The 21,614-nt window shown below is 47.1% G+C and overlaps 1 protein-coding gene across 1 annotated transcript in view; it reads left to right on the forward strand.

Moving 5' to 3' along the window:
• The window catches only part of ZNF185 (zinc finger protein 185 with LIM domain), a gene marked incomplete at both ends in the record, with an annotated part of 28,330 nt that extends 9,947 nt beyond the window's left edge, over positions 1 to 18,383 (forward strand). Inside the window, 21 exons of the mRNA XM_084293918.1 lie at positions 759 to 833; positions 1,465 to 1,545; positions 1,976 to 2,044; positions 3,651 to 3,728; positions 5,024 to 5,068; positions 5,466 to 5,552; positions 6,460 to 6,543; positions 6,992 to 7,090; positions 7,769 to 7,867; positions 8,357 to 8,464; positions 9,126 to 9,221; positions 10,501 to 10,581; positions 10,811 to 10,912; positions 11,366 to 11,524; positions 12,834 to 12,947; positions 13,218 to 13,313; positions 14,439 to 14,540; positions 15,617 to 15,685; positions 17,197 to 17,277; positions 17,637 to 17,739; positions 18,285 to 18,383. Coding sequence (XP_084150044.1) covers positions 759 to 833; positions 1,465 to 1,545; positions 1,976 to 2,044; positions 3,651 to 3,728; positions 5,024 to 5,068; positions 5,466 to 5,552; positions 6,460 to 6,543; positions 6,992 to 7,090; positions 7,769 to 7,867; positions 8,357 to 8,464; positions 9,126 to 9,221; positions 10,501 to 10,581; positions 10,811 to 10,912; positions 11,366 to 11,524; positions 12,834 to 12,947; positions 13,218 to 13,313; positions 14,439 to 14,540; positions 15,617 to 15,685; positions 17,197 to 17,277; positions 17,637 to 17,739; positions 18,285 to 18,383 — 1,927 coding nt within the window. The remainder of the gene's footprint in view (positions 1 to 758; positions 834 to 1,464; positions 1,546 to 1,975; positions 2,045 to 3,650; positions 3,729 to 5,023; positions 5,069 to 5,465; positions 5,553 to 6,459; positions 6,544 to 6,991; positions 7,091 to 7,768; positions 7,868 to 8,356; positions 8,465 to 9,125; positions 9,222 to 10,500; positions 10,582 to 10,810; positions 10,913 to 11,365; positions 11,525 to 12,833; positions 12,948 to 13,217; positions 13,314 to 14,438; positions 14,541 to 15,616; positions 15,686 to 17,196; positions 17,278 to 17,636; positions 17,740 to 18,284) is intronic.
• Between the last annotated feature and the right edge of the window lie 3,231 nt (positions 18,384 to 21,614).

Genomic DNA, 21,614 nt, shown 5'->3' on the forward strand with positions numbered 1-21,614 from the left:
GACCTGGGGACACGCTGCCCCTGGTGTGACGGAGCAGAGGTGACATCCTCTCCCAGTCCACGCTGCTCAGGAACTGCTGATGTGTGGTATGGGACTGACACCAAAACAGAGATAGCAGTGTTAGTACTGGGAGGGAAAAATCTTCCTGTTTTCAAGCAGATTCGTTTAATTTGGGATTCAGCTCTCTCTTCCCACTGTGAGTTGTGGCTTGAAGCCAGGCGGCAGCAATATTAGCTTCTCTGCCACTCTGGTCCTTTGTGGACCCAGCAGGGGCACCAATAGATAAAGCCTTTCATCTTGAAATGCTTTGTTTTCAGAACGAAGGAGCTGCCTCATGGATTTTGGTGCAATTTTGTGCTACTGTGGAACAGGTTTGAAGCAGGGGTGGGATGCCCTTTCACTCCCTCACGTGTTGTACACATACAGAGAGTGAGAGCAATTTTATAAACACGCTGAGCCTTAATCTGTACATTTGAGCAGGTTGTTTTTTAGCACAAACTTAAATGTTGGAGATGGAAATAGCCCCAGCTGTGTTAGACTGGGGAAAAAAAAAAATCCTAAAGACAGAGCATTTCAGCAAAAAGGCAGATATTAGTTGCCACAGTGCTTAGGGCCAGCTGAGTCCTTATGCAGCAGGGTTTGGCCTCTCACTGCCCAGAAAGCAGACATGAGAGCTGAGGGACAGTGAGCAGGATGACACCCAAAAGGTCTTCTGTCTTTAATGCTTTGTTACTTTGGTTTTGTTGTTGTTTTATTAGTACCAATGGGCTAAGGAAAACCACAGCTGGGTCTTCCTGGAACGAGCCGAAGACAACAGCAGCGTCTCCCACCAGGTGAGTGTTAGAGCATGGCCAGTGTGCCTTGGACATCTGCTGCTGCTGTGTCAGCACATGACAGAGACTTCTGTCAGCAGCCCTCTGGGAGGTGAAGTGAATCAAATTCATCAGCCTTGTACACAGAAGACTTTTAAAACAGCTGTCTGCATTTAAGAAGATTTTCTGTCTGAAATCCATGTTGCGTCTTGAAAGGATCTGACAGCATATTGATAAAAGAGCTCGAAACCCAAGAGGAGGAGACCTGCTGAACTCTTGCTAAATCTGCGGTGGAATCGTTTTCAGTTGCTTTCCACTCTGTCTGTTTGAATTCATGACTACGGTATAAAAAATGCTGAGATGTTTTTCCACAGCATTGCAAATTGCTTTGGTCGCTGACCTTGTTATTTTATTTTTCTTCCCTGATTATCGTTGGCAGACTGTAGATATTCATGGCAACAGACAGTGTTTTTAATTTCAGAGTTGCTTCTGATAAGACTACTTCTAAGTGAACATACTGAAAGCAGTGATGTTTGCTTTCAATTTTATTTACTTTCAGAAAGAACATTTCAGTGCAGGAACATTTTGGCAAGCTGCAACAGGGAGCTGGTTTGCTCAAGAATGACAGCTTTTTCTTTAACATTTCTTGCAGCACTGAAACAGGCAGTAAGAGCCAAACAATCACATCCTTGAGTGAAACTTCAGAGAAAATGTCCACCTATACTGAAACCAGGTAGGTCTGCTGGCTCTGCATCTTCTCAAATGACAGGTGGGGAGTTGCTGCACTGGAGAGTTTGGCTCTTCTTGGTAGTATTTTCCCAGACACGCATAATCTGGGTGCAGTGCAGTCATGGAACAATAAGTATGGTAGCATGGGGACTCTAAGAAAGCAGCACCTCCCAAAAGTATTAACAATCTAGGAGGAAATAAACCTAGATGAAAGCTTAGGAGCCTCCCACAGCTCAAACATCACCCAGTTCTTTCTGATGAGAATGAGTCTAAAATTTGCAGACCTTTCTATCTCCTGAACAGGCTTTCATTTTAATCCAGTCCTTGCGCCATCCTTATCACACTTTGAACAAGCTCCTTGTCATGGAGTTCCTGTGCCTCACGTTGTGTCCCGACATCTCCCGACCTAATTGTTCTTGCTGTTTTGCTTGCAGAAATGGTGAAAGCAGACAGTCTTCTAATGGGAAACCCTCATTGGAAACTGTGCCACAGCGTGGGGATGGGTAAGAATTTGAGAAAAGGCACAGATCAGCCTAATGTTCAGCAGCACAGATCAGCCTGCCTTCTGCTTTTCACTCAGGGATGGTATATACCTGCTAGTGATCCCAAACAGATGGGATCTCCTACAGTCACGGTCCTGGGCTGCTCTCCAAGAGCATCATCTGCTGGCTAGGCTGCAACTCATCCGTTTTTTCCTGTTCCTCCTCCGCTTCTCCCAGAGAGGAAAGGATTCTCCTCTCTGGCTCAGTCCCTAAAGAATCTACCTCACGTGTTTGTCACCACTCTGGTTGTCCTCCCACTGCTGTCCCCTTGGGAGTTTCTTCCACCTGCAAGGGATGTGTCAAACAGGAGTTGCTGGTGGTGGCTTCTAACGCTGGTTCTGGTCCTCTGCCCCTTGCAGAAAGTGGGAAACAATGAGCAATGGGGAAGCTTGAAAAGCTCTGTTATAATGATGAAAAACTAAGAAGGAATGGGTACAGATGGCTGACACATCACGGAGCAGAGTTCTGGCACTGTGGCTGCACATAGATCCACACAGCAGGGTGTTTATCTGATTATCCTCAGTGGCAAGGTGGCTGAGGAGGGGACTTCTGAGGGGGAAGCAGTGACAGATGAACCCAGCCTCGCTGTAGGCAGAAAGTGTCACACACAGCAGGCGTGCCACATGCTGGTTGCTGCTGGCTGGTCTGCAGTCAGGTGTACTTTGGGCTGAAGACAGCGTCCTCTGCGTGTCATTTGTGTGCCCCGTTTCCTTTGAAAATGGGGAAAAGTGAGAGGTTTCTGAAATATATCCTCTATTAGCAGGGCTGGTTTTGTTCCCGGTGTTGCCACGCTGAATTTTTGGCAGTGCTGAGACTGAAGCAGAGAGACTTGTCCCTCTGGGCTCACCTTTCACCGTTGTGCTTAAGCAGCTGTAGAGAACTCGGGCCTACCAAATGAGTTTTTGCAGGATACACAGCTAATTGCATCTCCCTTCCCACCTCTATCAGCAAAGACAAAGCTAGAAATGCTCCTAAATTAATATCTCAGGCTGAAGCAAAGTCTAGAGCGCTTGAGAAAAGGTAGAGGCTGAGCTACTGCCGTGGTCGTTCAGCTGAGGCCCATAAATGTGTCCTTGTGTGCCACTGCAGGGACAGCCTGAGTACAACGCGCTCTTTGTGCTTAGGGTTGTTTGCGTCACACAGCTGCTCCTAATTGTGAGCCAGTCTCCCGGAGAAATTAGAGGATGCCTCTAATTAAGCCATCTAAACTGGAGAGGAAATAATTGGCAGGGAAGGAGACGGATGTGTGGCCTGATGGGTCAGGGGAGCAAGTGGTGGGTGTAGCTGGGCACGGAGAGGTCCAGCTGGTGGGCCTGCAGGAAGACCTCTCCTGCTTGGGAGCAGACAGAGCAACTGTTAGAGGGCTCTTAAGCTTTCCTGAGCAAAATGGTTATCAGTTCCTCACTGCACAGAGCAGCACATCTCTCTGAGTACCCCAAACCTAAAGGGTTGCTTCCTATACGGCTACACTGGGCTAACCCCATTTTGGGCTCATCCTAACTAAATGTTAGTAGATTTGTTCTGTGGTGATCCAGGTCTTATCTTACTGGCATTTTTCTTTGTCTAGTGACAAGACTCTTGAGGAAAAGTCTGAGCCCTCGCCATGGGATGAGCCCAGAGCAACCGTGGTTTCCACAAATGGAAGGTAAGGTTACTGTGAAATTCCTTTGCTGACTTGAGCATCATGCAAATAACAACTGCTCCTCTTGAGCTATCTGGAAACTCCGAATATTTACTGATGGAGAAGCACAGTTCAGTCTGTGCTTTGCGGAACTGCAGCACTTTATCTAAAATTTAATTTAAGAAGGGAAGGAAAAAAACCAACAACCTTGCTCTCTTTTACATGAGGTGGTATGATATTGTTCCAGGTTTTTTTCTTTGCTTTCTATAAGACAAGGAAAATACCACTTTTGCGGGTCACTTCTGCATTTTCTAGATATATTCCAAAACGTAAACCAATTCCAGATTTTTATTTTATTTTAATTTTTTTTAACAGTATAGAGAGCTTCATGCTCAATACATCTCTAGGTCTTTAGCCTTCACCTATCTACTTTTGCAACAAGAGATCCCTTAAAAAAGAAAAAGGGAGGAGGAGGTGGAACACAGGAAGAAATTCCACTTCCTTTAAAGTGTCTGGCAAACCAAAAAGTTCAGTGACTTAGGAAAAGTTGTGTCCTGACTCCAAGGTATCTTGGAAAGTAGTTAAAAATCCCCTAACCACAGGCATGGCTGAGCTATTTGTTGTCTCTAAATGCCCAATTTAAGTCCACCCTCACTGCTCTTTTATTGCCTCTTGTGTGTATGGGAATCTTCTGTCCCCAGCCCTCCAGGATTTATCCTGGACAGGATCCTGCCCCCCTCTTGTGAGCACCAGTGTTTCTGCATCCAACCAAACTGACACCCAATGGAGCTCCTTAGCCTGGGCTCTGCGCTGTGCTGCTCGCCACCACTGTGGCAGTGGTCTGCTTTATCGCTGCCCACAGCCAGGAGACAAGAAAACAGAAACACACAATTTTGGATGAGACCTGAAGTTCCCCATTTTGTCAGCTCCCCTGAGGCACGTCAGAGGAGATAAGGGCTGTTCCTCCCCTTCTGTGGGTGAAGCTAGAGGTGCCTGTGTTGCAGCTCTGGGCTGTAGGATGATCCCACTGGTTCTGGAAGAGTCCTGGCTTGGATTTCCAGGTGACTCCATCATCACTGGCATCTGTCATGTGGTGACAGGATTCAGGGTTACTAACTGCTCCTTTGCATTTGATACACAATGAATTTCCCCAAATTTTCTTGTCATTTTACCTGCAGAAATACGCTGAGGAATATCACTGGGAAGTCTTGGGGATCTTTTCCTTCTTCTGTTTATTAAATGCATGAGAAAATAATTGCAGAACATTCCCTAAATCAAAACAAGGATTCTTTCTAAAGTTGTTTTTTTTTCCTTTTCAGTTACTCTGAGCACACAGAAGCAAACAATGGATTCTACCCACCAAAGTAAGTTTAAAGTCTATTAGCAGTATAAAATTCACATTTTTTTCTTCTCGATTTTAAAGTGAGAGGCGTCTTCTCCTGACCTGGTACTGCCCTAACAAATGTGTTCTGGGAGCAGCACTTGTATGCATTTACAAAGGGGAGTGTCCCTGATCCACCAGCTCAAAATGGACTGAGATCTCTCAGCTTCTTTCCTTGTGCTAGCATGGCTCGGTTGGATTTGTCTCTGCCCTTCAGGTCTGCTGCAAGAAAGTTGTGGAACTAAGCAGGAAGAGGCATTGTTTGAGATGAGCAAATCTCATGTTTGATGTTTCCACTTCTTGCTCCATTCTCCAACTTGCCAAGCTTCCCTTTGTGACCTGTGAATCTCCCTCTCTTACAGGTCTGACCCTGGTTGCAGAGACAGACCCACGGCTGCTACAGACAGCCTGCAGCGTCATCACGAGACCTCTCCCTGCCTGGATGGTGCGAAGCCTAAACCTGCAGGGTCAGGGCCTGGAGCTGGTGCTCACGGTGCTGCTGCTAGCAGAGGGTAAATACTGGGGGGCCAGTAAGTAATTCATCCGGAGTAGAGTTGGAAGCAGAATCCAGATTGTGCAACAAAGCAACAGGAGCCAGAAAATCATAGGTGGCTAAACTCTGGGAGCTGCACCACTCGTTCACTGTTACACACCAGCTTTTTATTTTCACTGAAACAGCCTGGGAGTAGGTACAGCAGCTTTACCACAGCTTTTAGCACTGAATATACCTCCATTCCACATGTTTTTAGAGCATGTTTGCTGCCCTGACAGTGTCTGAGGCACAGAGTCAGCACAGAATTGCTGCTGTTGACACCAAACACAGATCTCCCTGAAGCTTCTTTCCTCTCTTATTTTAGTCAGTTATTTTGGACTTGGCCCCATGCACTGGCTTACCAAAGAACGTGAGGTGAGCAAATGATGTCTTCCAACCTCCCAGCTGAGATGAGGAGGTTCACAAAGCTCCTAGTAGGATGGTGTAGGAACATGACCTTGAAGGTCTTTTCCAACCTCAATGATTCTATGATCTTCCCCAAAGCCCTTAGTATTGTGCTTTGTCCCAGGTATTGTGCTTTTGGTCCTGTGACAAGCCAGGAAAGTGATGCATCCAGCTAGGGTGTGTGTGAATTGAGGCCAAGTAACTGCATTAGTTCCACTAACAGCCTCTATTCTTCTTTATTAGAGATAATGAAAGTGTTTTTTTTTTCTGAAGGAAAAGCAGTTCTCTGTGAAAATTACTTTCTATTTTCTGGTCTGATATGGAGTGCAGTGTTGTTTCATGCAGTGAATCCCCCCTGAAGCACTTTAACAGCCTTTCACAAGCCATCAGGCTGTTGATTTTTTCTTTCTTTTTCTTTTATATTTTTCTTTTGACAGGTCTAGCTTGCAGTCTAATGTCCCCTCTCCTCCCACTGAGAGAGCCCCTGCACACCTCGAGGACACAGAATATTCATTTAAAAGGTTAGAGTGGAATAAATATTCGTGGGCATATGAGTAATACTGAGGATTAAGAGAGGAAAAGCATAGAAAGAGGCTTCTTTTTACAGCTGCTGTCCCAAGAGTAAAGCAGACTGTGCTGAGGTTTATAGTGTAGCATGCAACATAAAACAAGAGATTTGGGTTGTATCCTTCCCCCATTGTCTTTGGTATGAACCAAACACTCCAGCTTTTTCCTGCTTTTGGTGCACGTGCACTCGGTGGGGTTCAGTCACTACCTTCTCATTTGCTGAGGATGGAGAAACACAAAGTGGTGCTGAAGTGGCAGCAAGGGAGCTGAAGGGTCAGCTGAAAGGGGAGCACGTTGAAATGCAGCTGTAGCCTAAGTGTGGTCCCTGGGGAGAGACCCTGGTGCAGGGCACTGAATAGTACAGCTTGGCAGGAGCTTACCAGATCTTTCTTTGCTTACCAGATCTGTCCTGAGCTACGAGGAGGGAAGCAGCACGCAAGAGGGCAAATACATGAGTCCCACGGTCCCAGCGTACAGCAAGCCTGACTGGAATGAAGTGACGTAAGGATCTGGGGTGCTAACCTCATGTTTGTTAATGTGTTCCTTCTCTTTGTTGAAAACTCAGAGGTCCTGATTCCACAGGAAATATCAAGCCCAAGAACAATAGTATAAGGGCTGTTTGTCCAAGCAGCAATAAACCACTTCTCTGTCTGCTATCCACTGAAGTATCAAATGTCTTATGGTGTTCCCTTGAGGCTCAAACCCTGCAGCAAATGCATTTAACTTTTCCCAGGTTCTTCCCAGTAGGATGTGAGTGTGCATCATCCTCTTCTCCTTTGTCTTCTGCAAGGAGAAGCCTAGGACACAGCCAGACGTGAGCTGAGGTGGTTTGACAGCTGGGGCGAGGTGCTTAGAGCAGGGACACAACACACTCCTGGGAGTAACATAATCTGGTAACCTGGTGGTCTACTTCCATGCTAGAAAGCAATATTCTTGTCTAGAGAAAATGCGATTTGGACTGGTATTTTGAGGAGCTAATTTCAGCCAATGGAGATGTTGCTGCTTGGCCAACCTGTTGAATTCCAAGCAGATAAGCTTCAGCAGTCAGCGCTTCTTGTGCTGGTTACAGCTTAGCTGCTTCCACCAAAGCCTTGTGACTTTTTCACTTGTCAATGTGCATTGAAATGAGCAGGTTTTTATGTCTGATATCCACGAGTGGGCCTTCTCTTCCTTTTCCAGGTCCTCCCAAGATTTCAAAGAGGGGAATGTCCCTAGAGACAGGGAGCACGAGAGTACACGGACCTCGGATGATCATAAACCAGAGTTGCTCCAAGAACGGTAAATACCTGTTAGAACTAGCCCAAAGTATCTCTTCACTTTGTACTTCTTGTGAGTCTTATTGTGTTCTCAACATAACTGAGAGCACAGAGCTGCTCCTCTGCCTTGCACCCACGAGTGAGGACTTCCGAACAGGAAGCACTATCCAAACATTTATGAACGCTGCAAAATCATGCATGAGGGTGTCCAGGTGTTAGATGCATCTCTCAGGCTGAGGAACTCTGGCATGAGTGCCTTCTCCTGTGACTGATGTTTTTCTTCTGTGACAATCTCATCTGAAAGGCCTCTAGCTGTGCTCCTGAAAGTTATGTTGGTTTTTTTTTGTGCATAATTCCCAACAGTTTTGGTCCCAGGGCAGTTTGGAATGGCTCTGGCCAAGGAAATGGCGTGTCCTGCTCCATGCCTTATGGGTTCCTGTCTAGAGAATAGATGTCTACCCACCCCAGCCTATTTTTTCTTTACTGTCTTAAGCACAGATTTTTCTTTTAGGTTTTCTGACTCAAACCACCATGCTGAGAAGGGACAAGAACCTCCTGATGTCCACCCGGAGCCTCCCAAGTCAAATGAACATGCTGACCATGACCTGAGTATAGCAGTGTAAGGAATTACCCCTCCCCACCCCCTCACCTTTTCCTTTCGGACAAGAGTTAATTCCTTTTGTGTCTTCCCCCGCATATGCTTTTTGATAAAAGTCATCTTCCAGGCTCCCCTTATGTGCCTGATGCTAGCATTGCTCCTAATTGTTGACCTTCTTACTGTGGTTTTGTATCAAAGCCTGGGAGAAAACCTGCTAATTAGCTGGAGGCATCAAACAACGTCCAGCTGGATTACCAGGAGCTGCTGCCTAGACCTTAAATTTGGAAGCAGGCTGCCTCTAGAGACATGTGCCAATAAGCTGCCTGCCCCTGGGGTAATGCTGGGGCTCGTTTCCAGACTCGCACAGGCAGTGTCAGGTCTCAGGCTGCACTGTGGTTGCCCTGGCACAGCACCACTGTCCTTCCCACTGACCTGTGCCTCTGCTGGGTTTGTGGGGGCTGCCTCAGTGCCTTCAGCTTGCCTCGTGCAAAACAGGGCGTGGATAAATGGCCAAATGGAAGGACTTGGTGGATTTTGTATGATTTCTTTGCTTTTGTCTGTGTTTTGCCCCTAAAGACAAAGGGTTGAGGATCTTGGCTGAACTGCGCTTCCTCATGTATGTGTTCTAGTGAGTAACCCGTCTCTGAATCAACTTGTAAACCAGACTGTTCTGCTCCCCCAGGTGCGTGCCATACTCCCAGGACTGCACCAGCGGGAGCACAGACAATAACGAGGGAGTATCGCCCTATGTGCAGAGTGAAGAAGTTGCTTCAAGAAGGCAAGAGAGCGATAGAATTGCTTATTCTATAAGAGAATGAACACGAGAGAATGTGGGGAGTTAATTTACTACAGGTGGTTCTGGAGTAAGGACTGAGACACATTTAGGTTCTAGCATGTGTGGGACATTTTATCAAGGGGACGTCCGTATCTCTGCACATCCACCTGAAATACTGTACCTGTCCCTCTGCGTGTCCTTAACCTGAGTCAGAAGCAAGTGGTGCAACCTAGGTGATTCCTCTCAACCCTCTCACTGTGGGCTAAGCGAAAGCAAACTGCTTTGCCTTTGCCACAAGCTGGGACCATACATACAAACAACGTCTGTGGCTCAGTAAATTGATCTTTAGTCTGAGCTTTTGGACAGATGTGTCCTCTCTAGGCATTTTCTCAGAACATCCCAACCTGAATGGGATTCTGTAGTTAGTGATCGCTAGTATTTTGCTAGAAGTAAGGATTTAAGATACCTACCATTGTTATAAAAGAATCAAATTAATTTGATCTTGCTTTCATTTGAGTGACTGTACCATTTGTTTTTTGGCTTATCCACTCGGTGAAATTGCAGGGATCAAAGTAACGCTGGTGAAGGGAAACCCTCAAATAATAGCAAGCACGGGATAAGGGCTGCCTCCTCTTTCATCAGATGTAACATTTCAGGGTTGGATCTTTGAAAGCATGTTGAGTAATAGTCTCTTAGAGTCTAATTAAATGCAGTTTTGCTGCAGGAATCCGTGCTAGTTTTGAGATTTATTTTTTTTTTTTTTGCAGTGTATCAGTATTTGCAGAGAGGTTAGTAAGCACAAACACGCAAAAACAGAAAAAGTGAAAGAACTTCTCCCTAGACTAATGTAGACAAGTGCAAATCCAGGGTTGCTGTGCAATGGTTGAAGAAATATGTTGGGTGTGCTTCCGAGATGGTACCCCCATGAGGCCAGCTTAGCAGTCTGAAATCTTGCAGAGAGGTACCGGGTAAATCATCATGGTTTAGCGCTGTTAGGTGAATTAACTGCCATCTTTGGGAAGAGTAGGAGAGAACTGATGAACATCAGGAGCCACATTTTTCTTTCAGCCTTATTTTTGAAGTGATCTGTATTTTCTCTCTTCCTTCCCCTCTCCCCTCCCCCCATATGGTTGTGAATTATCTGGCGTCTTTCCATAAAAAAGTAGAGGAATACTGTGCTTTTCTGGAGGCAGGAGATTCTCTAGAGGTTGCTTCTACATTCTACAACAATTCTGTGCTTGGTGGTACTTCTGCAGTGTGTAAGAGCCTTCTGTCTTGGCAGGCCCAGCTCCCTACCGAGAGAAAGCAGCCTCACTGCTCCAGAGATGCCGTGTGCAAATGAATCTGACCCATGCTGGGAAAGGTACACAGCCAGGGAACCAGGCCTGTCTTCACTGCTGCCTTGCACATCTTGTGTTCTCCTAGCTCCCCACTCAAAGGCGTTACAAATGCTTGCTTCTTGGCTGGTGAAAACAGAGCAAGCTGAGTTCTGAAACCAACATAATCATGCTACTGTTGCTTTTACTCTCCATGGTGGGTAGGCACTGACAAAAGCACTCAAGCTGCTAACAGGCTTTTTCCTCCCTGACCAGGACCACGCCAGGGTATGAGGAGCAACCCCCTCTCACCACGGATAGTCGCCATGAGAGCCCTGGGACCTGGAGACACAATGACTTTAACCCGATGGCGGCCAGGTACAGCGGGACTTTCCCCTCGAGAGCTCATCAGCAGCTTTCGAATCCTCATCCTTTGCCATTTCTGCTTCTTAATATAGCCCTGGCTGAAATCCTGGACCTATGTAAATGTCTCCTGGGTACACTAATTAAATGGAAGTGACAAGGAGAATGATAAAGGGAATATTAGGTCTAGGGTTGCACCTAAATATGCTTGTTCAGATTTAATTTCAGTTATCAAATTAGTTTAGAACACTGCTGAATCTCACAGCCATCCATTATGCTGGGAATTCAGCTCATGCACAGAGGGAATATGCAGCCCTCTGCCATTTTCCCTAAATTTAAGAACCTATTAACAGCACGGTGTCCCAGGTTTTCCTTACTGCCAGCAGAGAGGGGCGCGATACAACCTCTGCAAACTGACTGCACGTGTGAGCTGGTTGTAGCAAATAGGCATTGGCTTTATTTCTTTAGCAGGTCTAACTTCAGCTCGAAAGAGAGCGCTCTCAGTGCGTATGAGACCCAGCATCCCATGCCACTGTACATGGACCGGCAGCCTTTTAACACCAGCATGCCAGCACCTAGCCACAGGATACCCTCCTACGCAGACAGCCAAGTATTCAGCACCAGAAGGTAAGGGTTTGGGGGTGAGATGCAGAAAGCGTGACAGCTGCTGGCACATTACATGTATTTGAAAGGAGCCCCGGTTCAGGTTATGTGATCGTTGCATCAAGAGGTGAGAACAGGATTTTGTTCCCAAAGAAAGCAACCAGGCCAGCTCCCACAGCACGTGCAACAAAGCTCCTTTTTGGATCAAAACGGTTGGAGGTGGGATTCTGGAGATCTGGTAATTGGTCTGTAACACTGGAGAATTCTCGGCAGGCTGTGTTCAGACCACATACATGGCGCCTGGACACCTGACAGATTTGTAGAGACCACATCTGCTTTTCCTCTCTAGATGCAGAGATTGAGGAGCGATCTGTTTTTCATTTCTCATGTCCCTCAGTGACACAAGTGACACGACAAGTTGCACACTTAAAACTACACATGTCTACATCCATGTGATCTGAATTTGCTCTTTCATCTCTTTTAGCATTTCTCAGAGAGCCGGTGTAACAGAGCTCTTCTTTGCATTTGAGGCATTTGTGGACTAGGACTAGAAAAATGGGATAGACCTTTGTTGTACTTTGTAGCCTGTCATTACCTGGCACTGTGTGGTGCTGACACGTCTCTCTGCAGTGCAGCAAATGCATGCTTCATTCTGCCCTGGGGTTTATATCCCAGACCAAGTGCTTGTCTTGCCCAAAGCGGGATTTTTCTCGTCTTATGATGAGCTTAGCCTGTCCCTCTTACTTTTTAATGCAGCATTGATTTGCAGTGTTTTTCAGCATTGTTTAACATTAAGTTATACAGTTGCCTGAAGCTATAATCAGGATCAGAGTGCTAATACACAATATAAACATAATCTGTGCCCCAGAGTGCTTGTAAGAGAAGAATGACCATAAGCTGTAAGCTCATTTTTCCTACTGAAAGAGCCTGAGCTCTGTCTGCATGTTAAAGCCATGCTGATAAATAAGTTCTGTCCTGGAGAAATGAAAATGTGCAGGTCTGATAGCCAGGCGGGCCAGCTGGTCAGCAGCTCACACTTGCAGGTGGTGCAGTGGTGGTTTTGGAGAGTACTGGGAGGAGAAGCAATATTCACAATGCATCCATTTATGAACTGCTTCAGCTTTACTCTCAGTTGTTAGATTTTGAGTAAGCTTTCCTAGGCTCAGAGCTGTGTACGCATGCTACAGCTGCAAAACCAGCGTGGGTGAAGCAGGCATAGCAAAAGGAGAATACATCGTGGCAGAGACTGCTGAGATAAAGTATTAGTTAGCCAGTGTGGGGGCTCCAGTGGTTCCTGGTACAATGTAATCAGGGCTTTGTGCTTCCTTGCCAGGCCTATCCCGGATTATGAAGGGAGAGTTTATGATGGGAGAAGCAGCCCCAGGAGCAGCAGATATGACAGTGCTATTGCCAGGGGGCACTGTGAATTTAACCCCACAGCTCCAAGGTAAGGAGTCAAACGGTGGGATCCAGACTTCTTGACCCAAAGAACATCCCTACTGATAGGTTTACTCGGTATCTGGAGAGTCCTGATCTACTTCTTCTTAATTCCCTGGGTCTAAGCATGCTCAGTGAGTTTCTCTTTGCATGGATGGCTGTGGTGCATGGGTGATTTCAATGCCAAGCAGGGAGGCGTTCATCCAAGGTTCTTGCCGCTTGTGAGAATCCCTCACGTGCTCAAGTTCATTGCTTGAGATTGTATCACTTCCTTTCATAGCTACCACTCCCTTCCCAGAGACACCACCGTGTCCATTTCCCCGAGAAGCCACAGGGTGCCGTTCTACATGGACAGCTCAAACTATAACAGCACCAGGTAAATGGGTGGTCTCAATGCTTGTGATGGAAACCTCCATGACGCTGCTGTGGAAGAGGAGCTAGGAAGTAAAGCCAAGAGCTGAAAGAGAGAAGAAACATTTCCGGGGAGTGCATGTGTGATCTGAAGGCGCAGAACTTCTCTTAAACGGTTCCTAGCAAAAGCTACCTAGCACAGGGTCTGTGATACATCCATCTCTGGCCTCTGGAGATTTTGCCATGAGGGTGCCAGAACAGATTGAAAGGAGATTGAATGGCTGGTTTCTGGCTATTCTCCTTTAACCAGAAATCAGCCTTGGCAGAGGCTACAGAAAAAGAAGAGTGCTAAAATCAAAAAGAAATGTCAAGAGAGAAGAACGTTATCTCCAGAAAGCCAATGATTAAATGACTAAACACGGCCCAGAACAAGACTGTTGGAAGGGGTAGGAGGGTACCTCTCGTGGAAAGCTTTCTAGAGTCCTTTTTGGCAATGTCAGTCCATCCAAGTGCTTCCTGACACTGTGTGGAGGCACCAATGTGGGTCTCAGTGTTGGATCTGTAAAGAGGGGAATGTCTTGTGGGTGTGAGCAGGAGGCACGAGATCCTTGGATAGCTTCAGGCAAGACCAGCTTCATCCCTTCCAGGCAGATTTAACAGGTCTCGGTGCTGAGGGGATAGGCAGAGCTGTTTTCTGAAGACATTCTTGTAGCCATGATTTTTGCACCTTCCCTGCTCCAGCTTTTGAAATGATTAAGCTGGGGACAGTTATGTTGGACCTTGGCCCGTATGTCCCCTTCTCCTCCCCTCCAGCAATATGCCACGGGCTGTTTCTTTGTACAGCTGCTTCCATTCAGTCTACGTGATTCACTTATGGTTTGTGCTTATTGGAAGATCTTGTTTGATCTTTTCTCCCATGGCCCCGTAAGTGAACGTTTTCCAAATCACTTCTACAGATAAGAATTACTGATACGTGGCAGGTATAAAAAGAGGAAGGAGCCTCTTTGATCTGCAGTAAAGATGAATTCATCTGAATGCTTAAGGGTTTTAATTCCTTCCCAAATCACCCTCCTGACGGTAGTTGTAGGTCTTTTCTTGCCTGCCAGCTTGGATCATGTTATGGCTCACAGACTTTTCCCTCTCTCGCCAGGCTTCTCTCGAGTTCGAGCGAGAGGATGTGCGCTCCGATGGGCACCTTACCCTACAACAGCCCCGTGGCCTCTGGGTACCAGCCTGATGCCAGCTCTGCCGGGTGAGGAGCAAGGGGTGGTCACGGTCCTCCAGGCTGCAGGGTTTGCAGGCAGCCGTCCTGTTTGGTGGAGATGAGCCAGGCTTTGCTGCTGGGCCTCTGGATGTTTGTCAGGCTTTTTTAGCGAGGAGCGCAGACCTTGCTGTGGTGGGGTTTGTAATTTGCATGTGCTCTATCTCAAAGATGGAAAGTGCTGCACAGATTTGCACAATTTGGGGAGGTGTTTCAAACGAGTGAGAGGTCAGCATGATAGGCAATGTTTGGGTCCTCCTGGTCTTGCCACAGCCTGCTCGTTGCACCTAAGTACGCTGGTCTGAAACAGACACATGGAAAGTGTTTATGCTAAGTTTAAAAAAAAAAAAATATTAAAAATCTTTTCTTTCCTTAGCTGTGACATGGCTTAGCTTAATCATAGCTTAAAGGCAGCGATGAAAATGAACCATGGAGAAAGAGGCTGATTAGTTCATTTCATGGCTCTGGGAAGAGAGCCGGTGGGCACGGTGTCTCCCCTCGCTCTGTGACAGAGCTATGGACAGATGGGGGCACGTCGTTTTGAAATCAGAATGTTAAAGAGGGAGAAATATGCAAGAAAGGTCATCTCTGCAAGAAAAAACATCCCACAGACAGACTGGTAGCAATTTATAATGCATGAGAGCTCTGGAGATATTCCAGTGACAAAACAGTCACTGTAAGTAGTGCTGTGCCAGTAGGGCTTTAATGTTAAAGGACAGAACCACAAGCTCTGTAAATACGCATTGTGTGCATAATCCTGACACGATTTGAAAAAGACTTATCCCTGCAAAACAGGGGATAACTGGATGAAAGAGTTGTATTATCCATCCCATTCTTTCTAATTAACTTGATTTGTTTTGGTGGGTTAATTAGAGGGGCATATTAGGTGTTGTTTAGCAGGGACGCTTGATACGCAGTATTTATTCGAGAACAACAGCAGCTCACTGTGCCTTTTCACACACACGTTACGTGTCCAAGTGCACACATGTGGTCCCTTGTGCTGTCTCTCATTAGTCGCAGCCTTTTCTAATGCAAATGCTTCTCGTTCTGCTTCTATCTGCTTCTAGAAAAGGGGTCCTCTTTGTGAAGGAGTACGTGAACAGCAGCGAGCTGTCGGCCTCCCCGCGCTATGGCAGGTAAGAGGAGTGTCCAGAGACAGCCGTGTGTCTGGCTACATGTGCAAAGCAACAGCGTGCAGCTCTGCTGGCTAACACACCAAGCAAGCTCCCGAGCTGGAACCATTAGCACTGAGTCAGCGTGGCACCGTGCCCGAGCTAATTAGCCCTGGAGGGATTATTGCACTGGGTGGGCAAAGAGTTTTGCGAAGGCAGCAGTAGTTTTGGGGACCCAGAGAGGTCCCTCCACAATGCTGCACGCTGCTGCCTGGTCCCACTGCAGTGACAGGAGGACCTGTGTCCGACACCACCTTGGGGAGGGGTTAATTTGCCCCTCTGGATCAGCCCTGAGGTGGGTGATGGGGTCAAAACGCTTTGCTGCAGTTCCCCAGGCTACACGTTTGGCACTGCCAGGCCCCACTGCACGTTGGCACACACAAATAAAAAGGTTGGAAGTGGTGAGGAAATGTGGAGCTTGTGGGTTCTCTCTCAGAAGAGACTTTTATAAGTTAGAAAAGGTGGAGAGGTGCCACTCTGAAGCTAAAATCTTCAGTCTTCCATTCTGCTCGCACGTAACTAAATTAAGCTACTCCAGACTGACACCAAGGTGGCCGAGAGCAGAATTTGGCTGTAGGCACATCCTGCTTGCACTGATGTGGCAGCCAGTTAGCACCCAGTTCGCTGCCTCCCTGCTGACGTTTATCCTCCCCCGGTGCTGTGCTGGCACTGCTGTGGGGGCTGATGACAGACTCCAGAAATCTCTCGCCTTTCCCACCGGTCTGCAAAAGCAGATCTCAGCAGCCAGAGATAAGCACCTCACTGCTCAGCCTAAAAAACCACAGGCAAGCAGAAGGCAGAGGGGGAACGCTCAGCGAGGTGAGACTTAGGGATGTTTCTCGCCTTTTCCTGGCTGGCGAGGAGCAAGTGGGTGGCAGCACGTGGCTGGAAACGTCCCAGAGGAGGGATTTTCCTCCTTTTTTCCCCAGGCTGCTCTCTGCTTGTGCCACCTCCTTTGGCCTCAGGCTCAAAGGGGCCTTGTTTCAGGGTATGTGCCCTGGTTTCCCGGCCACGCTGCCCACATCCTGCCTCTCGCTGCGGTGACAGCAGCAGGCAGACACATTTTTCAGTGCTGTGACATGGGTGCTCAGGCTACCAGCTCTTTGCTGCCCTTTTGGCCTGCCCCTGGAGGTTTCCCTTCCATGCAAACTTCCTGGGACCTCTGAGAGCAGCACCATGGCTTCTGGCCCTCCCGTGATTGTGGTACGTGTCTGGGAGCAGGGTACAGCCACCCCCACGCAGAATCTGCAGCAGAGGTGGAAATATCTCTGCTGACAGCCCAGCTCTGCCAGTCACCGAGGATCTCCTTGCTAGTGAAATGTTTTTTTCGGCTCTCCCTAGCAAGGACTGTCCTGGCCAAGGAACAGGCAGCTGGGATGTTGCAGTTAGGGCTTTAGGTTAATGACTGAGGGTTCCATCTGCAATGCTCTTCCCCTGTATCATTGTCAAGTGCTGACATCTCCTTCTGTCTCCAGTGGCAGCCTTGTAGATTTGACTGATCCAGAGAGAGCAGCCTACAGCCACCACAGCTACCTGTCCAGCGCCCCTCCACAGAGGTAGGACTGTTTGGGACTGCATGGGGGCTTCAGCAAGCTGTTAAACAGAAATAACTTTAAGGTTTTTAGAATATTGATATGCGAGCAGTGAAATAATAGCATAGTAATAAATAATAGAAGTTTAAATGATCTTCAGAAAATGAAATATTTAGTTAGAGCTCTGTTCTGGTCTCTGCATCCCTGGGCTATTCCATGCCCCTCTGTGCTGTCACTTGGCACAACCACGTGTGGAAGCAGGTATCTGGTGCAGAGCAGTGCTGGTGTTGAGTAAGAAACTGCTGCTACCGGCAATGGGACTGAAAACTGTTGTGTTACAGAGGCACCATGGTGCAGGAATTCACTTTTCTGTTCCTTCACAGGTCCAGTGAACCTGTTTGTACTTACTGCAGCCGTGAGATCCGAGACTGCCCTAAGATCATCATAGAGCATCTTAACATCTACTGCCATGAATACTGCTTCAGGGTAAGAAGCCTTTCTGCTGACCGCCTTCTACGTGCTGCTGTGAAATGGGGTGGTGGGAGGAGGAATTCCACAAATTTTGTCCTCAAACTTCGTGTAGAGTATAGAAGCTGTGCTAAATGCTTGCATCCACATTGGAACAAGAAACGATGCAGTCCCCAGAAGTTTTGCATCTCCTCAAATGAATGCATATCAGAACAAGGAGGATTCTTCGTTGTCGTCTGGTAGAATAGTAGTGTGGTCTTTCCTCACATGCCTGTGGCAGACTTGGTGCTTTGTGGCCTTTGTTCCCCAGTGCAGGGCTTGCTGAACCTTGCAAACTTTGCAAAGTTTACAGGTGAAGACCGTGGAAACGGTGGGTGTGAGTGGAGGAAGCCTGCAGCGGCAATTGTCTGTTGTAGGAAAGTTTAGTCTCAAAGGTCACTGCTTTGGCCTCTTCACACTTCGTAAAAAGGTTCAGATGCTGTTCATTTCTCTGCCCCCTTCATACTGCCATTAACGCGTGGTGCTTTGGTCCCTGTCCAACCACCTTGTTTTCCCTTTGGCAGTGTGGAATTTGCCACAAGGCAATGGGAGATCTTCTGGATAAAATATTCATCCACCGGGACATTGTCCACTGTGACAAGTGCTACGAGAAACTCTTCTAGGTGAGTGCCCCTTTTCAGTGTCAGCATAAATGACTCGATGAGAGAGCTTACGGAGTGTTTAATGAGTGAAGAGCATTTAACCCTCATAATTACTGGGTTTTCCTGTGGGTTTTTAGTGGGAAGTAATGACCCTTGTTGCAGAAGTAGCTGGAAACATGCTCCAGCTGGCCCCAGAGGTTTCAGAGCCAGAATCTGGGGTCATAACATGACAGACAGGCTGTGTTAGCCTCACTTGGGGGAGGTAAGTGGAAGACTGGCTGGAGTGATGAGAGAAATATCCCTTAGGGGATAAGAGTACTCTCTGAGAGCGGGCTGTGAGTTCCCCCTCCTGTCCTGGGCTAACCTGCTTTATGTAACGTTCCTTTGAGGTGAACCCCTCCCAGGTTGGCAGAGCGACGAGGAATTAGACCGGATATAATTTTGTTTTGTCTGATGACCTGGATGAGGTGGGAGTTGCCACAGTGGCAATCAGAAACCCTGCCGCTGTGCTGAGACCATGAAAAGGTGTCTCTTTTCCTTCCTCTGCCTTGTGATGGAGAGTGGGAGGGAAAGGGGCACCTGCCTCACCGCATCCATGGCTGCTTTGTTCATCCCTTAACGTGATGTGACTGGCTGGCTTTTTTCATCCCCTTCCTGCATGTTCGTCTGCTCCACTGACCTCCGTAGCGCAGCGTTTTGTGTGCTGCTCAGCTCCTGTGCTCACCGTCTCTTTATTTGCTTACAGGGTTTTGCAAAGCTGGAGAAGGCAGCCAGTGAAAAAGTCCTCAGCAGCATGTATCTGAAAACATCTACCAGCTCCTGACTGGCTAAGATAGCAGAATTCCTGCTCCCCCTTCCTCAAGTTATTTTCCCTCTCACCGCCTCATCACAATGAATGAGTTTAACATCCGCTAGCTTATGCTGTCAGCTGCACGCAAGACAAGTGCCAATGTTAACAAGATAAGGCAGTGTCACCTACAAAAGATAAGTGGGCTGATTTTCCAAAGGTGCTGAGCCCCTCCACCTGTCTTTAACTTCATTAAGATTCCAGAGTGCTCCTGTGCTGGAAATCAGGCAGAGCTCCTTAGATCTATGTAAGCTAATTGCAAGAAACCTTTTCTGATTTTTTTTTTTTTTTTTCATTTCTGCAATCAGGCTGCAGCTTAGTGCGTGTCAGCTGGCACAAAGCAAGCAGATCCGAGAACCGTTAAATACTAGATTTGGATTCTTGGGAGGGTTTGAATTTAGCTCCTAGCAAAAGCCTATTTCTGCTTCTTTCACCCCCAAATTCTGCCTAGAAATAGCTTCTGCCTGATTTCCATTTGCTTTCCATGGGCTTTCAGGAGCACTTGCAGACTCACTTTACTCTAATTGTGTGTCAGCTTTAATTTCCCTTTCCTGCCTACTCCCTAGTGGATTCCTCCAGCAGCATGTGTGTCTGCTGTCTGTTTGGGAAGATAAACTACCAGGTGAAAGAGTGTTAACTTGGCCTCTGATGGTAGGTGTCCAATGGCCATACAAAATGTGCCAGAGAATCAGTGTCTCAATTGGCTCCCCTGACACTGCTCAACTGAAATCTGAATTTTCCTCCACCTCGCAAAGGCTTGCTGTGATGCCTCTTTTATTGCTCTAAGTTATTTACATCTCAAATGCTCGCTCACAAAAATGAGCTTCTAGCAGGTGCTGTACATACTAAACGTCAGAAATGCATAATTTTAGCCCTTAATTCAGATGTTGAGAGGGTGAGAAAATTGAAAGTCAGCCTCTGTGCCTTAAACTACACCTCCGAATCTGTCCGTGGAGTTACTGTTTCTTTCTTTGAAAGCATTAGGAAGTATCTGCAAAGCACACAGATCAGTTCTGTAGCAGCTCTTACACGCCAACCGGTCATGGCAAAAGCTCTAAAGCAGACTATTGTTAGACAGGTAATTCTTCATGCTTTTAGTGATGGAAGCTGGCATGCATGCAAAAGCTTAGCACGTTAGGGTTTTTACAGCACCAGTGCTACATAGTGGTGGTTTTTTTTTGTTTTTGTTTTTGTTTTGTTTTGTTTTGTTTTGAGGCCACTACCATTTATTTGAGTAAAGTGTAGGCATAACCTTAAAAGCACTCCATGAGGGGAACTCCAGTTGCACCAGTAACAGCTCTTCAGGGTGAACCCATAAAGTTGTATTTGACAGGGACTGGGGCTGCTCCATCCTGAGTGCATGGTACAACAGGGACCCCAACAACCCTCCCCAACCCCATTACACATCGTGGTGGGCGCACAGGCATGAGATTATCAAAAATATCAGTGGATTTTGGCTACCCCTGTTACAGAAAATGATACTTTCTGAACAGAAGAGCATCACAAAGCATCTGATTTCCCCAAGCAGCTCACTTCCACAAACCACGGCCTATAATTAAAGGTATATAATTACTTTGAGAAGATGAATTGCAGAAATAACATATTCCCCCACGCCGGAGCTCCTGGGGGTGCGTGGCCTTCTGGGGAGCAGGATTTGCCCCCTCTGTATTTCGGATCATCTTTTCATCGCTGTATTTTCCTCGTAGCAATTGTTTAACTTCCAGCACACAGCTCTAATAAACGTTCGCTGCTCACCTGCAGCCTGCTTACTTGTGTCACCATATAACAGAGCTCAGTGAGGTTTTTTTCTTTTGGTTTTCTTCTCAGTGGCCTGAGGCCATGACCCTAAAGTCACTGCTTTACTGGAGGGGGGGACACTGAGAATCACCACAGCGTGAGGGGCTGGGCTGGGTCAGGCTCAGCCAATTTATCAGCTGATAAGTCACACACACAAAAATTGGCTGCTGCCTGGGCAAAAGGGAGCCTTGGTCCACACCAAACCATGTGAAGTGCAATAAAAAGAGCTGGGTGATTTTTTTTTTTCTGCCGTAGTGTAGTGGCTGCTCTCAGCGGTACTGCCCAGCCTTCACCCACCTTATGATCCTGGGGGGTATTTTCCAACCAATAATAATAATATAATTATTATCTGGTCTATATGGAGAGAGCTGCCCTCCCCCTGCCACAAAACCAGTCACAGATCCCCTCACGCCATCCCCCCTCAGAAAAAAAAAGACGCGTCACCCAAAACGAGCCACCCGCTTATTCTAAAAATAATACCGCTTTTATTACCTTCTTGAAAAATCGCAACCACCCCTCTCCCGCACAAAAGAAACGAAGTGAAACGAGTTAAAGACACGAATCCAAAAGCATTTTATTTGTCCGCAAACGCCGCCTCCCCCCCCCTC

Source organism: Netta rufina (assembly GCF_964035555.1).
Source record: "Netta rufina genome assembly, chromosome: 12".
Lineage (NCBI taxonomy): Eukaryota > Metazoa > Chordata > Aves > Anseriformes > Anatidae > Netta > Netta rufina.